Source organism: Peromyscus maniculatus, chromosome 10 (genome assembly GCF_049852395.1).
Source record: "Peromyscus maniculatus bairdii isolate BWxNUB_F1_BW_parent chromosome 10, HU_Pman_BW_mat_3.1, whole genome shotgun sequence".
Classification (NCBI taxonomy): Eukaryota; Metazoa; Chordata; class Mammalia; order Rodentia; family Cricetidae; genus Peromyscus; species Peromyscus maniculatus.
In genome coordinates, this window is record NC_134861.1 from 96391915 (window position 1) to 96407785 (window position 15871).

At 47.2% G+C, this 15871-nt stretch overlaps 1 protein-coding gene across 5 annotated transcripts in view; it reads left to right on the forward strand.

Moving 5' to 3' along the window:
* Nucleotides 1-15871, forward strand: part of Aff1 (ALF transcription elongation factor 1) — a 169231-nt gene that overhangs the window by 57137 nt on the left and 96223 nt on the right. Inside the window, exon 1 of one of the 5 annotated variants that reach the window (XM_042257748.2) lies at nt 11647-11830. The exons of 3 other annotated variants lie outside the window; for them this stretch is intronic. In XM_042257748.2, the coding sequence (XP_042113682.2) occupies nt 11814-11830 (17 nt within the window). In that variant the 5' untranslated portion in view covers nt 11647-11813. Of the gene's footprint in view, nt 1-11646; nt 11831-15871 lie in introns of those variants that run through there. One more of the 5 variants, XM_076546815.1, reaches the window with a different exon arrangement.

Genomic DNA, 15871 nt, shown 5'->3' on the forward strand with positions numbered 1-15871 from the left:
TCAACATTTTCATGAAAATCTTTAACTGGTTATTGTTTAACTTTCTATCTCTTATATTCATTCTTGTTTCAAGACATTGGGGATTTAGCTAGAGATGGAACTCCCTATAATCTTGCAGGACTTGGGAGGTGGAAACAATTCAAGACTACAGAGAGCTGGAGGCCAGCCTGGGATACAAGACACTGATCTACTCCCCAAACCCCACCACCAATTTAGAAAATAGATCTGCTCTTTCTTTGAGGTAGTAAGTGCTTAGGAGGCGGATATTCCTCTCTTCCTCCATCTCTAGCCCAAAATTATCTGTAGTGTTGCATATGGCTTTAGAAATAATAGGGGTTTAGTAATTTGTTGTTGTTATTTTTGAGACAGGGTTTCTCTGTGTAGCCGTGGTTGTCCTGAAACTCTCTAGATCAGGCTGGCTTTGAACTTTTAGAGATCTGCCTGCCTCTGCCTCCCAAATGCTGGGATTATGTTTACTAGAAATAAAACCAGCACATTTACAACAGGCATCATAGAACGTACCAGTAGTTGATGGGGCTCCTCAGTGTGTGGGAGGCCAGGTCTCAGCATGGTTCAGAAGCCGTGAGTGTTGAGATTGTGTGTGCAATGTCTCCCCTCCTCCACAGCAAAAACATCCCCCAGAGACTTGGAAGTACTCCTATATTCCAGTTCTCAAATCCTCCCCCTTGCGTTCTCGTGTCTTCAGGGAAATTCGGGGGTAGTTTGGGGCTAGAAAAAAAAAATAAAAAAAACCACTGAGAAAGCGATGGCTGTTAGCCTGACTGGAGTAATATCAGCTACTTTGATTTATGCTTCTCTGTCTGTCTGTCTGTCTGTCTGTGAGACATGATCTCCTGGCTTAGCCCAAGCCGGCCTACCTTCAACTCTCCACTTCCCTGCCTCAGACTCCTGAGTGCCCAGTGGTCACTTTGAGAGTTTACAGAATGTCATGTGTTTTGTAACATGACACTTCTCAGATTTCAGTGGCCATGTGAATTGCCTGAGAATTTTGTGAAAATGCACTCTGATTTGGCAGACTTAAGAGGGGAGCCAAGACCGGGTGTGAAAGCAGCAGCCAGTGTTCCGGGGTGCCGCCAAGGGAGTGGTGGCTTGATGTTAGTGGCGGGCCCCAGAATGGGGGTGCTCGGGGTTTGAGGTAGATCAAGTCACCTGAGCTCATTAAAAACAAAAACAAAACCAGACTTATAGCCCCACCCCCAGTCACTGATGGGGTGTGGCTGGAGGGTGTCTCGATGAAGTTACCCATGGGATTCTCACCTGCAGCCAGCTGTGAACCACTGCACCGTCAGGAAGTACTTGCCTAGAGGTATCAGAGTACCGAAGGAGGTGTTATGAGAGCTGGAGAGATATGGGGCACATACGGCCTCCTCTTGCAGAACACCTCAGTTTGGTTCTTAGCATCTACGTTAGTTCCCAACCACTTGTAACATCAGCTTCAGGAAATCCATGACCGTCTGTCAGCCTCCAAGGGCATTGAACTCATGTACACACACACACACACACACACACACACACACCACATTAAAAAAATCAAAGTGGTATTGTGTCTTTTTATTATGGTTTTGTTTTTCCTTCTCCACTGGACCCAAGTTTTTTTTTTTTTTTGGTTTTTCGAGACAGGGTTTCTCTGTGTAGCTTTGTGCCTTTCCTGGAACTCACTTGGTAGCCCAGGCTGGCCTCGAACTCACAGAGATCCGCCTGGCTCTGCCTCCCGAGTGCTGGGATTAAAGGCATGCGCCACCACCGCCCGGCTGGACCCAAGTTTTGAAGGCATTTCTTTACTAAGCACCGTCTTATATTAAAACAGTATCTGGCTGGGGTGGTGGTGGTGCATGCCTTTAATCCCAGCACTCGGGAGGCAGAGGCAGGCGGATCTCTGTGAGTTCGAGGCCAGCCTGGGCTACAGAGCAAGATCCAGGAGAGACCCTGTCTCAAAGAAAGTGTGTGTAAAACTTGCTCTCCCTGTGAGGGAGGAGAAAGTGTTGGCAGGGAAAAGAACTCTCATTTCTCTTGAAGCTGAGGCATGCACTGAGTTGGAACTGATAGAAGGCATGTTAAGATGGATCCATACTACCTAGTGCTTCTTAATGTCGAAGAAGGAAGAGCGTGTGGTCTCTGGATGTCAGCAGCCAGTTCTGAAGAACCTTTCTGTGCACAGGGTTTCTCACGCCGTAGGTTTGCATGTACCTGAAACCCTGCAAGAAGTACAGGAGAGGAACAACTGAAACATGCATGCAGACTTTAGAAGAGAAAACTGGAAGACACACAGCAGTCAGGGGAGCTTAAATTGTATCAATAACTAAATGAAAGTAGATGACTGATCATTTCAGTACAGGGTGGAGATTCCCAGGCTGGGCTTTCCCTACATCAACCAGCTGCTTATAGATTCTTCATCATTATCATCATCATCATCATCATCATCATCATCATCATCATCGGTTTTTTGAGACAGGGTCTTTCTGTATAGCCCTGGCTGTCCTGGAACTCACTCTGTAGGCCAGGCTGGCTTCAAACTAAAAAAGATCCACCCACCTGCTTCTGCCTTGTGAGTGTTGGGATTAAAGGTTGGGATTTTCATTTTTTTTTAAAAAGAGTTTGCCTGACTGATTCCCTAGAGCTATAGTTACAGATGGTTGTGAGCTGCCATGTGGGTGCTGGGAGTCAAGCCTGGGCTCTCTGGAAGAACAGCCATCTCTCCAGCCCCTGCCTTTTAGATTTTCTAGATTATCCTGATTAGTTTTTGCATTTATTTCTTGTATATTTGAGTTTGACTACACATACATGCACATACATGCACACACCTTGGCATGTGTGTGGAAGGAAGAGGACTATTGGGAGTCAGTTGTCTCAGTCTGTAATGTGAGGCTTGAATTTAGGCTGTCATCTTGGCAGCAAGCACCTTTACCTGATGAACCTTTTTGTTGTCATTGTTTTTTTTTTTTAAATTTTGAGACTGAGTTTCATCTATCCCAGGCTGGTTCAAAATTCCACGTAACTGAGGATGCCCCTGACCTTCTGGTCCTTCCCTCCACCTTTAAGTACTAGGATTATCTGTATGCCTCCATGCCTGGGATCCCATTCTTTTTATAATACAGTAAAAATTTAAAGAATTTTAAGAGGGGCAGTGGTGGCCCACGCCTTTAATCCCAGCACTTGGAAGGCAGAGGCGGGCTGGTCTACAAAGTGAGTTCCAAGACAGTCAAAGCTACTCAGAGAAACCCTGTCTTGAAAAACCAAAAAAAGAGAAGAATTTTAAAAAGGAAAAAAATTGTAAAAAAAAAAAAAAAAGTTAATGCTTTACAAGGGGAAAACACCCTTCTTGGTGGACCTCAGCAAACCACTGCCGCCTCCACTTTTCATCCCTGTCATCTGATCTGTGGCTTTCCTTTTGGGAGGGATTTTAGATCTAAAATCTAAAGAGGGGGCAATTGGGATACTTTCCCTTTCTTTGAAAATAGTGTGTTCACAGAGATATGGGATATTACTGAGGGTGGTGGTGGTGGTGGTGGTAATCCTCCATGGTCTTCAAGGCTGCTCCTGTCTAGCTGGCTACCCAGGACATTTATGGGATAGAGGAATTACTTTAATTAATCAGAAGTCTATATATTAAACCAGAAACATGGAAAGAGAGGCTCCAGGCCTGGCTGGGGCTGTGGTTCAGCTGTGGAGCAATCACCTGCTGTGCCAAGGCATTGGATTCAGGCCCAGGCACTGCGTAAACAAATGCATAAAGAAACAAACTCCCCACATGAACTCTGCCTTAGTCTCTGTCGTAGTCATCCTGTTGTGGTAAAATACTCTGATTAAAACAACTTAGGGAGAAAGTCTTACTTTTATTTTACATGCATGGGTGTTTTGCCTATTTTTTGTGCACTGAATTCATTTCTCATACCCTCAGAGGCCACAAGAGGGCGTCAGATCCCCTTCTGATAGTTGTTAGCCCCCATGTGGGTGCTGGGTATTGAGCCCTGGTCCCTTGGAAGGTCAGCCAGCCAGTACTCTTAACCACTGAGTCATCTTGCAGCCCCAGAGAGAAAGGGCGTCTTCTGGCTCATGGTTCAAGGATACATCCCTCGTAGTATGGAAATCACAGCAGCAGGAGCCTGAAGCAGCTGGTCACACCTCATCGATAGTCAGGAAGCAGACAACTCCCTTTCTCACATACAGTCCAGGGTCCCAGCCAGGGAGGGCATAGTGCCACCCACAGTGTGCAGTCTTTACACTTCAGCTGTGTTGAGGTCATCAGTCCCCTACAGGTGCTCCCAGAGGTGCATTTCCCAGGTGATTCCAGATTCTGCCAAGTTGACAGTTATACTAACCATCATTGACCTCTCCACTCCCATGCTTTTTTCCTGGTACTAAAAGGTCCCTGGAGTTTGGATCTGGGGGGGGGGGGGTTGTTGATGTTTTTTGTAGCAGAAAGGGGCAACGAGGAAAGGAGGTGTTGTGGGCCATTCTGACCAACTCTGGCCCCATTGAGCCGGAAGCACTTAGGGATCTCCCGGGCCTTGGCTCTCGCCCTCATCCGTGTCCTGCCTCCGTAAGGGTTTCATCTCCCGTGTGCTGCCTGCCTGCCTGCTCTTGTGTAGCGTCTTATGTAAAAACACAGGGAGCCCACACTTCTTTTAGTGCTGACTGTGACGGTTAAGGAAAACACATGACCTGGTCATGTTTAGTTTTGTGGTATTCAGATTCTTCATGATCTGCTAATGGGAAACACCCCTTGAGTTCCGCCTCCTGCAGAGCTGCCCAGAGTGGAAATGATGAATCAACGTCTCCTTCTTCTTCCTTTCCTGGTCTCCTTTTTGGTTGAGAACACGTGGGTTTCTTCTGTGGGGAAACTGCTCTTGGCAAACCAAAGGCACCAGCTGTGGGAGTGTCATCTGGGTGTGTCGTGTGGACTTTGATGGCACAGCTCGTGTGTGTGTGTGTGTGTGTGTGTGTGTGTGTGTGTGTGTGTGTGTGTGTGTGTGTGTGTGGCAATTCCTCTGACTTTACAATCCTTTCTGCTCACACACCAGGGATCCAGACTCAGACTCCAAAGAAGGAAGCAGATGGGAGAGTAAACTTCAATTTGATATCGTTATTACTATTTATATTCCTGTTGTCTGGTGTGTGCGGCAGTGCTCTGTGGAGGTTAGGCTGTGGGCCTTGCTCTTTTCCTTTTCCTTAATTCAGGAAGCCGGACTCAACAGTGCCAGGGCTGTGCTCTGAGTCGTCTCCAGAATTTACAGAAAGATAACAAGTAGTTACTACCTATTACTAATATCGTGAAATACCCGCTGGAGAAGACTACTCGGACATGGGTTTAATTAAGGCAATAGTAAGGTTTTTGACGACACTGAGTGTTTGGGATCCCAGTGTAGCATGGAGCCTTTCTCAGGGTGAGCTTTTCAGCACCAAAACTATATCCTGGGCTGAAATACTCAGTTAACAAGATCAGTTAGCCAGAAGCAGAATTACAGAAGTCAAAAAGCAAGGTTAGAACATTTAGAGACTTTCCCAGAGCTATGGGCTTTGGATTCGATCTTTTTTCCTTGTTGTCCATGTGTCGCATTTTACAACCTGAATGGTACGTTCACCATGGAGTCAGCTGTGCCAAGGTCTGGGGCCTGTTGCGACACTACCACTTTTCAGAGGTGGCACCTATCCCTTACCTTTATTTGCTTATTAAGGGATGGACAGACTGATAGACAGAGGGTGGCTGACAGATTCCTCTGCATTGTCAAGGTCATAAAGGAAGGACTGAGGTACTGCCGCTACAGTGTGAATGTGATACTTTTTTTTTTGTTGTTTTGTTTTTTGTTTTTTCGAGACAGGGTTTCTCTGTGTAGCTTTGCGCCTTTCCTGGGACTCACTTGGTAGCCCAGGCTGGCCTGGAACTCACAGAGATCCGCCTGCCTCTGCCTCCCGAGTGCTGGGATTAAAGGTGTGCGCCACCAACCCCCGGCCGTGGGAATGTGATACTTTAATGGAAAAGCAAAGGAACTCAAAAATACGGAGTTTCATTCATAGGGATGCACTGATGTTGATGTCTCAGTTTTAAAAAGCATACAAACATTGAGGAAGCTGGTGAGGGATCTGTGGGGGATCCTTTGTAACCCTTTCAGATACATAAATAATAGTTTTATTCTATTAATTTAGAGACAAGACTCATTGTTTAAAAACTATGTGGGCTGGGCATGATAGTGCCTTTAATCCCAACACTCTGGAATGCAGAAGCAGGCGGAACTCTTGAGAGTCTAGCCTGATCTACATAATGTATTCCGGGACAGCCAGAGCTACATGATAGAGAGACCCTGTCTAAAACCAAACAACCAAACCAAACCAAACCAAAACACTAACAAATAAATAATAAAAATAAACTTTCTACGTATGTTGTTGATGGAACGGATAAGGGAAATTCTGAAATTGCCTCAAACTTACTGAGATCCACCTGCCTCTGCTTCCCAAGTGCTAGGATTAAAGGCGTGCACCACCACCGCCCAGCTTGAGTTCCTCTTTTTAAATGATGCAAATTTACAAGCCCTTTCTCTGTAACCAGTCAGGAGATCAGATTTGTCTTTGAAAGGAAGTCTGAGCTTCTGGTTGTCCTCCTTTCCTGTCCTCCTGAACACCTGGGAGGCAAGGCATGAGGGCTGTGACCGGTTTGCTACCTCGATGTGTTTAATGAGGAGCCATGCACGAATGCTCATTGAGTTCCAGAACTGAGACTCACCCGCCCTCTGGAGAGAACAGTTCCTTGGAAGTGGTATCGTGCTTAATCCTGGAGCAAGCACCGTTTAAGATCGATTTGGTATGGATTAGAGGCTTGGTGTTCTGTGTTTTTTTATCCACAGGAGAGGGCAAGTAGAAATGAAGTGAGCGAGTCCTGTTTGTAACAAAGAAGGCATTTGGGGTTGGGAGGAGGGGGCGTTTGGAAATTAGAGACCTGGAAATAGATTTCTTTAAAACCTTCTTTGCCTTCACACATACTCAGACTCCCAAAGGAACCCCAGTTTGCAGAGCTAGGTGAAAGAGTTGAGGGGTGTGTGGAGCCAGGGCCATTTCCCCCGCGTCTCGGGCCTGTGGGGAAGGCGTCTTGAACCCTCTCCACGAGCCTCGCCTCCCTTTTCCTATGTCTGTTTTGGTTTTATTTTATACTTTAGAACCTGGAACACTTGTTTTGGCAAAGTGATTTTGACCACATCCTTTTCAACTGTAACACGTTGAAATGAAGTGGCATTTCTTGAGGAGATTTGACCTATGTAGCTTTCAGGTCATTTTGGTTTATAACACTCACATACATGCCCATTGTGGTATAAATGGATATACTGAAGTATTTTAGAGTGAATAAGGCAAACTGCTTTTAAAAAAATAGTGTGTGTGTGTGTGTGTGTGTGTGTGTGTGTGTGTGTGTGTGTGTGTGTCTTGGTGGATGTGGTAGTGCAGTTCCATAGTCCCAGTACTGTAGAAACAGAGGCAAGATCGATGCAAGTTGTAGGCCAGCCTGGTCTACATAGCAAGTACTTTGGAATGTTTGAAATGTGCATCTAAAGGTCTATTTGTGTGCTTTATCAGATAAACGGCGGAGTATTCGGTGATGGCTCTAATTCTCTCTCATTCCCTCCCCCCTCTTCCCTCCCATCCTTCCTCTTACCTCTCCTCTTTTCTACCCTGGTTCTCCTCCACCTGTTCGTTTTTCGTCTCTTCTAGCTTTTTGGGAAAGGGTCTCTTGTAGCCTAGGTCCCTCCAACTGGATACATTGCCCAGTATGGCTTTAAACTGCTGATCCTCCTGTTTTGGTGAATGATGGCTTACCTATTTATCATTTTTGGGCAAAATTCATTTGAGTTGGTGATTATATTTCAGATACATCTAACTGGGGCTACCGAGATGCCTTGCCTGACATGCACAAGCCCTGGGCTTGAAGATGGATTGCATCTACTGTGTGCAGTTAGCATTCCATGCGTGCAAGAGTTATTTTTAAAGCTCATTAATTTAAAGAGCTAATGAAAAGGTCCTCCTGGCATTTGGGAGGTACAATGATTGCCCCACTCACCTCATAAAGCTTGCCCTCTTGGCTAACCTGAGCACCCTGGGCCCCTCCCTGTGGGAGTAATGGATTCAGGAAAGGTAGAAATAGAAAGTTGTTCTTTTGTTGTGCAAGTGATATACTTTGCTGTCCCACCATAGCTTTCTATTACTACTGGATAGTAAGACAGCTCTACATTCAAGTTTTTAATGAGTCAATTATTAATTAGGACAGAGTCTTATATGTAGTTTTGGCTGGCTTCGAACTTACTACATAGACCAGGCTGGCCTCTAAGTGATCCACCTGCCTCTGCCTCCCGAGTGCTGGAATGAGGGACGTTCTCCATTTATGACAGCTGGGGCTTTCTCAGGGGCTTCCGAGATGACTGCCAGAGAAACCGTGAGTCTAGTCAAGATATGATGGATGTTGTAGTGTTGGGTCCAACTTCATCAGAAAAGCCAAAGGATTCTGTGTTCACCTTCATTTCCCAATTTGACCCTGGGTCCCATACAATGGTGGTTGGCAATAACAGTGTAGAAACTGGCCTTTCTTCACTGACACAGCATCCACTGGGGTGACTCCTCCTGGACTTCAAGTTTGTGAGATTCACTTCCATTTTAGATTATTCTGATTTAACATTATGAATAAACCACTCAGAATCTAGAGACTATCAGGTCTACTCCAAATCATATTCTATCTCTATGGGGAAATATTTGCTGTTTTTTTTTATTGACATATTTAAATTGTCTCAACAATTATCACTTGAGAAGAGTGCAGTTACTTGCTGATATTTATTTTGTGGTGTGGTAATCAAACACTGGGCCATTTTTGTATGTTAGGAAAGTTCTGCTAAGCCACACACCCAACTTGAAAATAAATTTAAAAAAAAATTGCTTTAACGGAATCTCACTATGTAACCCTGTCTGGCCCAGAACATGGAGATCTGCCTGCCTCTGTCTCCTGAGTGCTGGGTTAGAAATATATGCCACTGTGTCCAACTCAGGACTCGTCCCCCATCTTGTTAAATTTTTACTTCTTTTCTTTTAGAACAAACCTGTGCAAGATAAAACAGGAGTATAAATAACCCTGTGTAGAAGGAAAGGCTAGTTTTCAGTACACATACCTTGCTCCTAATTTTAACACTAATGACATTTATAGGCCATTCCAAATGGAGATTTTGAATGATGTTTTCTCTAGTTTTATACCTGAGACTATTTTGTTTATAGAATGAGTGACCATAGTTGGCATATAAGTCCCTTATAAAATGGTTGAGCATTTTCATATAACTTATGTATATTTCCTGATTTATACAGAAAAGGATATGTCGGTGTGTTTGTTTATTTCATGAGCTGTGTCTGTAGTCCAAGTGAGCCTTGAAATTTTGATCCTCCAGCCTCAGCTTCCCTGGTAGTTGAGCTTGCTGGTGTGAACCATGGTACTTTGAGGAAGATATTTTCATAACATCTTTCTCAAGCATTCAAAAGGATATTTCACCTACTCTTGTATGTTTTTTTTCTAAATATTTATTTACTTATTTTTATGTGTATGGGAGTTTTGCCTTCGTGGGTGTTCGTGTACCAGGTATGTGCCTGATTCTTGCAGAGGCCAGAAGAGGGCTTCAGATCCCTTGGCACTAGAGTTACAGTTAAGAGCTGGGATTTGGGTGCTGGAAATTGAACATGGGTCCTCTGGAAGAGCAGCCGAGCCATCTCTCCAGCCCCTCCTGCACGATCCTGTACCACCATGTTTTGTCATGTGGAACCCATTGCTCCCTAAGTCAGGCAGGTCTTTTGAATCATTCACTGACACCATGATCTGCCAGGAACACCTTTTGAGTACGGGAAACTGTTTCACTTACTGTGGCATTTGTAAAGTTCCCCCAAGTGCTTGGAAGCTTAAGCTTTATCTTTTGCAATGAACACGGGCAGTTCAGAAGTTTGTGACTTGTTCTTTCAAGGAAACAGGGCAGTCCACAAGAACACAACTAGTTCAGGTTGCAGCTAGCTCTTTTTTACAAGTGCTTCCCAGTTCAGAACAGTGCTTCGTGTGCACCTTCCATTTGGTCACAAAGAAAGGAGGAGGAGGAGGAAGGAAGGAAGGAAGGAAGGAAGGAAGGAAGGAAGGAAGGAAGAGAGGAAGAGAGGAAGGAAGGAAGGAAAAAAAGAGGAAGGAAGGAAGGAAGGAAAAAAGAAAGAAAAAGGGAAGGAAGGAAGGAAGGAAAAAAGAAAGAGGAAGGAAGGAAGGAAGGAAAGAGAGAGGAAGGAAGGAAAGAAAGAGAGAGGAAGGAAGGAAAGAAAGAAAGAGAGGGAAGGAAGGAAGGAAGGAAGGAAGGAAGGAAGGGAGGAAGGAAGGAAGGAAGGAAGGAAGGAAGGAAGGAACCTCACTTAAGATCTAGTGAAAGGACTAGTTACTTCGTTAAGGGCATGCCTAAAGCACACGTGCTCTCCACTAGCGTGTGTGAAGAAAGCAGTGGCCCCTGGCCTCATTTGCCGCCTCAGCCCTGATTCCCCCGAAGGTGTCGGTCGATCCTTCCCCGCCATCAGTGCTAAAGCCAGCGTTGTCTTGTGTTATTCTGAGAGCGGTTCTGACCTGAGAGGGGACTCCCGGGAGTCTAGGGAGACCTGGCCTTGTAGTCTGGGTGCCAGACCTTTCAGTCTTTAGGAATTGGGCTGTCAGTGACCTGAGCAATCAATAGACCGCGTTGAGTCCCTGTGGAGCCGGGAGCGCACCGGGTAAGAGTGTCGGCTCGGCATTACTCCTAAGGCTTTCCCGCGCCGGCAGCAAGCTGGTGCTCGGCAATGCCGAGGTCTTTCCCTGCCTCTCTGCCCATCGTAGTTCTTAGCCGCTTCCCAGGCAAGGCTTGGTGCCTTTCCTGATGTCGGAGTTGGACGCAATTTCGATTGTACTTTCGGGCGTTTATTGAATCGCTGTTTTGCATCATGGTTTTTGTTATGGGAGGGAAACAATTCTTTTAATTTGTTAAGGGACTTCCCCGAGTGCTTGTTTTCTGTGTAATCCGCATGTTGCCCCAAGAGGGAAGTCGTTGTGTAAACACATGTCTCCGAGTACTAAACTCAAAACTGAAAGCAAAGTTAAAGCAGTGTTGCTGGCGGATCCCTGATGTTTCCGATGGCGAGCCCCGCAGGGGCGGCCAGAAGCAGCGAGGGCAGTGCTCGGCTGCCCGCTCCCCGCACAACCCCGCGGCTCCGGGACGCCGAGGTCCCAGCCGGAGTGCCGGGGTCCCCGGAGCGCGCATTTGCACACGGCGGGGCTGGAGGCTGCGGCGGCCGATCGCGCTGCCCTTAAAAGGAGGCGGGCCGTACCACCGCAGCGCCCGCGGGGGGGTCCCGGCGAGCTCGGGCACCTCGAGGGGAGCCGAGGACCGCGCGCTTCGCCCTCGAAGTGCGAGCGGACTGCGAGCGGGGAGCCGGCGGCGGGCGGCGGGGACGCGCCCCGTGGTCTTCAGTGACCCGACAGTGCCCCGGGGCGGTGGGCAGCGCCGGTCCCCGGGCTCGAGCGAAGTGCGGCTCGCCCGGCGGCCCCCGGTGCCCGGATGTCCGTCAGGCTCGGCGCGAGCCGAGGCTCCGGGGGGCGGAGGCGGCGCTGAGGACGCGGAGCCGAGGACGCAGCGGCCGGGAGCTGAGCGTCCGCGCGGCTGGGGCGTCCGCTGGGCAGCGTCGCCGACGGCTGCGGTCGATGCGGAGCGCGGCGCGGGCGGAGGGCCCCGCGGGGCGAGGGCTCTGATGGACTCGGGACGCCGGGCTGTGTGAGCCGAGCCATGGCAGCCCACTCCAGGTGAGGCGGGCGCGGGGGGCTCCCCGGACCGGTGAGCGGCTGCGGGGGCCGGGGCCGGGGCGACGCGGGTGGGGGGACCGGGGCGGGGACCGCACGAAGCCGCTGCTGGGTCCCTGCTATCTCATCTCCGAGTGTCAGGCAGTGCAACCGGGTGCAGAGGGACCGCCCGAAAAGTTAAGGTTCAAGTTAAAGCTCCGGCTTCTGCCCCAAAGAACTGTTACTTTTCGGCAAGTGAAGTTGGTTTCACTCGTCTGCCGGAGCCTGGGTTTTCATGAAAGTGCCCTGTGCGCTCTTCTGTCGGTCTCCTAGTTGCTCCTTTGGTGTCTTGAAAAGAAACTTGGAAGTACACTTCATGGAAAATAGAATTCGCCCCGGAGAGGGTGGGGGAGGACTTGCCTGGTGAGTAATGAAGATTTTCCTGCTAGAATGTACGATTCCACATAAAACGGCGCTGCCAGGGTGAATCTGCTGAGTAGGCAGAGGCCGGAATGCGCTCGGTTGGTGAAAAGGAGCGTGGCTAATGACCCGCAGTTGCTGTCAGAGGCGCACTCTGCACCGCAAGGACCCCGAGTCCTGCCTTCCCCGGGGTTTGCAGGTTTTGAAAGGAACCTTAAAAACCTTGACCTCGCAGCGGTGATTGCCTAAGATTGAAGCTGTTAAGTGTCGTTGCATTTCGGTCGTGACAGCAATTGGTGGTCGGGGAAAAGGGGGAGGCATACCATTTTTAAAACTTTTGCCAGAAAGTAGTGTGGCTGCACAGGTTTACGTTATGCAAAGGCTCTTCAAGTATCCTACTGGATGCGGCATAGTGACTTGGAGGTGGATCTGAAAGCTGAGCCGAACTAATTTTTTTTAGTCCTGAAGACTCGGATCATGGAGAGCTGTAGACGCGTGAACGTTGGAGATTGAGTCGATATGACTTGAATTTTTCTAAGAGATAAAAACTTTCTAGGAAGGAAACTTCTAAATAGAAAACGTCTTGAGTGATATCTACTTTAAAAACAAATGTAATATTCTCAACTCAGCTTCAACTTCTGCCTCCATTTTACTGTGTGTTTGAAGGTGGGGGTTCCTAACTGAGCAAAGAGGAACAGAAGTCGAGTCTATAAAAATGTTTGTTGCATGGACTCTGTCTCCAAACCCCTACTCTGCCAGTTCTTGAGCTCTTGGTACAAGCAGAAACTGTAGATTTCCATAATGCCATTGCAGTTACTACAGGTGTCTTAAATCTTTCACTTTTACCACTTGTTTGAAATTAAGAACTGTTTATCTCCTTTGCTGTTACACCATTACTTTGTCAATGATACATCTTGATAAATACTCTCCTACATAATTTGTTTCTTTTGTGTTCTTAACTAATGGATTTAGTACTAAAAAGACACCCTGACGGTGCCATTAGTGACCACACTGCCTCCGGAGCCCATGGCACAAAACCTGAGGTGAAGGTACCTCTGTAAAATAGTTAACATTGGCGGTATGGGGATTTGAACTCTGGTTGATTGTTCCAAAATGCCTGAGCCTTAAACTAATGTCAGACCTAAAATGAGATAAAAGATAAATTGGATAAATTGGATACTGTGTGTGTCAGACGCAGCATTGACTGCTGTAATTGGATTACCTCTCTGGTCACCTAAATAGATAAGTGCTTTATTATCTGCATTTGGTAGTTAAGGAAACTGAGGCCTAGCCAGGGTGTTTCTTGCCCAAGGTCACACAGGTGGAACATGCCTGCCCCCAGATGGACTGGGTAGCCGCTACAGTGTAGCGCGCCCTGCCTCACTGTTACCTCTTCAGTTCTAGCTTTGCCTCACTATAAGAGCACATAGAATTATTTCTGCTAAGATTGCTCTGCTGCAAGATGTTATCATCGAAGTTGTCAGTGCGGTTGCTCAATGTATTAGCAAATTCAAATAGGAGGTCCATACCTTATTTCTGGTCCATACCTGGCCTGGCCACATGCTCCGGAACTAGGGACAAAACTACAAGAGGGCATTATCTCTTGTTTTCTGAACGTGCATGTTGAGAGTGCATGCCATACTGTAAATATCCCTTCAGTTACAGAGTAGATAATCTTTGAGATTCAAAGAGAGGATGTATGGAAAAGATTCAAATTATTTTTGGATTTCATCAAAACCCCAAAGTCAGGCCAAATTTCTGTGGGAAGTGCTAAGAGAAATCGAAGCCGCCTTTGTGATGCTAAGGCCATGAACACGTGTCACGTAGATGGTTTGTTTGCTCTTGTGACAGTTAATTTGGATTGTCAGGCTCATTGGACTTAGAGATACACAGCTCACTGTTTAACCACCTTGGTTAAGAGCACTGGCTGCTCTTGCAGAGAACCCAAGCTCTGTTGCCAGCACCCACAAGGTCGCTCACAACCATTGGAACTAGAGACAAAACCAGGAGATCCAGTGCCCCTTCTGACCTTTTTGGACATCGGGCAGTCACTGAGCACACATCCATACCGGCGAAAACACAAACAATAACCATCGAAAATCCCAACAAACTGGACCACAAGTAGTTTCAATGTGCATAGACATGATTGTAGGTGGGAACCTGGGGATCCGCAGCAGGCAAAGTGATTGTAGGAAGCAGCCACTTCTGACTTCATGCCGATGGGAGCAGGCTGTGCGGTCCCTTCTCTGAGCGGCTCCTCAAGGCAGGACACTGTTGCTCTCTTTTGGTGTTCCTGTATCAGCTGTGAGTGGTGGCTCAGTATTTCTGGGATCACAAGCAGCTTTGAAACCAAGATTATATGCTCCTCCTCCTACCAAATCCTGAAAGTAGGTTATTAATCTTTGTTTGGCTTTGGCGTTAGCTTTTGGTGATTGGTTCCTTCCTTCCTTCCTTCCTTCCTTCCTTCCTTCCTTCCTTCCTTCCTTCCTTCCTTCCTTCCTTCCTTCCTTCCTTCCTTCCTTCCTTCATGTATCTGGCTGTGCTGGAACTCACTATGGAGTACAGGCTGGCCTCAAACTCATGATCCACCTTCCTCTTCTGGGTTCAAAGGCATGTGTCACTGTGTTTGGTAGTAGTAGATTTCTTAGAAATGGAAGACATTTGTTAACTATTACTTGGGAAAGAAATTGATTTATTTAGGCTGAGAGTTGGGAGTTAGTCATAGCAGGGCATATACTATGTCTCAGTCCAGTGTCGGCTTTCTCTGGAACTTGTAAACAAAACACACCCTGAAAACACTTCCTGGAGAGAACTGGTAGAAGCTTGATTTCTTCAACATGAAACGGTTACAGAGTCTCTTCTATGTGGAGACTGTTCTTTATGGAATTATAGAAATGAGTAAACTGACAGCACTGGACCTTGTCCTGTGTAGAGTGCTTGCTTCCTGTATGCTGAGGGACAGTGCTGAATGCTAGAATGAGAAGGAGTCATGTGTCCTTCCCTGAAGCAGTCCATGGATTCTAGGATGGAGTACATGCCTATCTTTTACTATCAGGAATCAATCAGTTATGTAACCCTCCTTGTGCTGAGCTCGACGATAGACCCTGTAAGCACAGCACTTGGGAATTAGAGGCAGTGACAGCTGCAAGTTCAAGACCAGCCAGGGCAGTCCTTTGTGCTATGAGAGTCACTCAGGCCCACACTTACAACGGGGAAGGGTGTCTGGGTGGCATGGGGGATTTGAACTTACTCTTTGTGAGAGAATTGCATGTGGTGGTGGAAGTCCTCCCTCCGGGCACTGCAAAGGCCACGGATTTTCCTTTGGGACTTTGACTCATCAGTGCTGATGAAGCCCCAGAAGTCAATAAAGATGTAAAGTCAGGTTGTTCCCAAGCTTGATACAAAGCTGGTCTTTAGCGGCTCTGATTCTAGAGAGAAACTGTTCCTGTTGTGTAGAAGACCGCATTCAAACTGGTGCAGAACCAGTTTGGCCCCACCCTGGGCCTCACCACCCACTGGGGAGCCACTGATTACCTGGAAGAAAACCCAGAATGCAAAGTAGCGGTGATTAAACAGAATAATTATTGGGAAAGTGTAGTCAAGGAAGAGATTTGGAGGGGAGGATGTGTGCTGGTTTGACCCCCT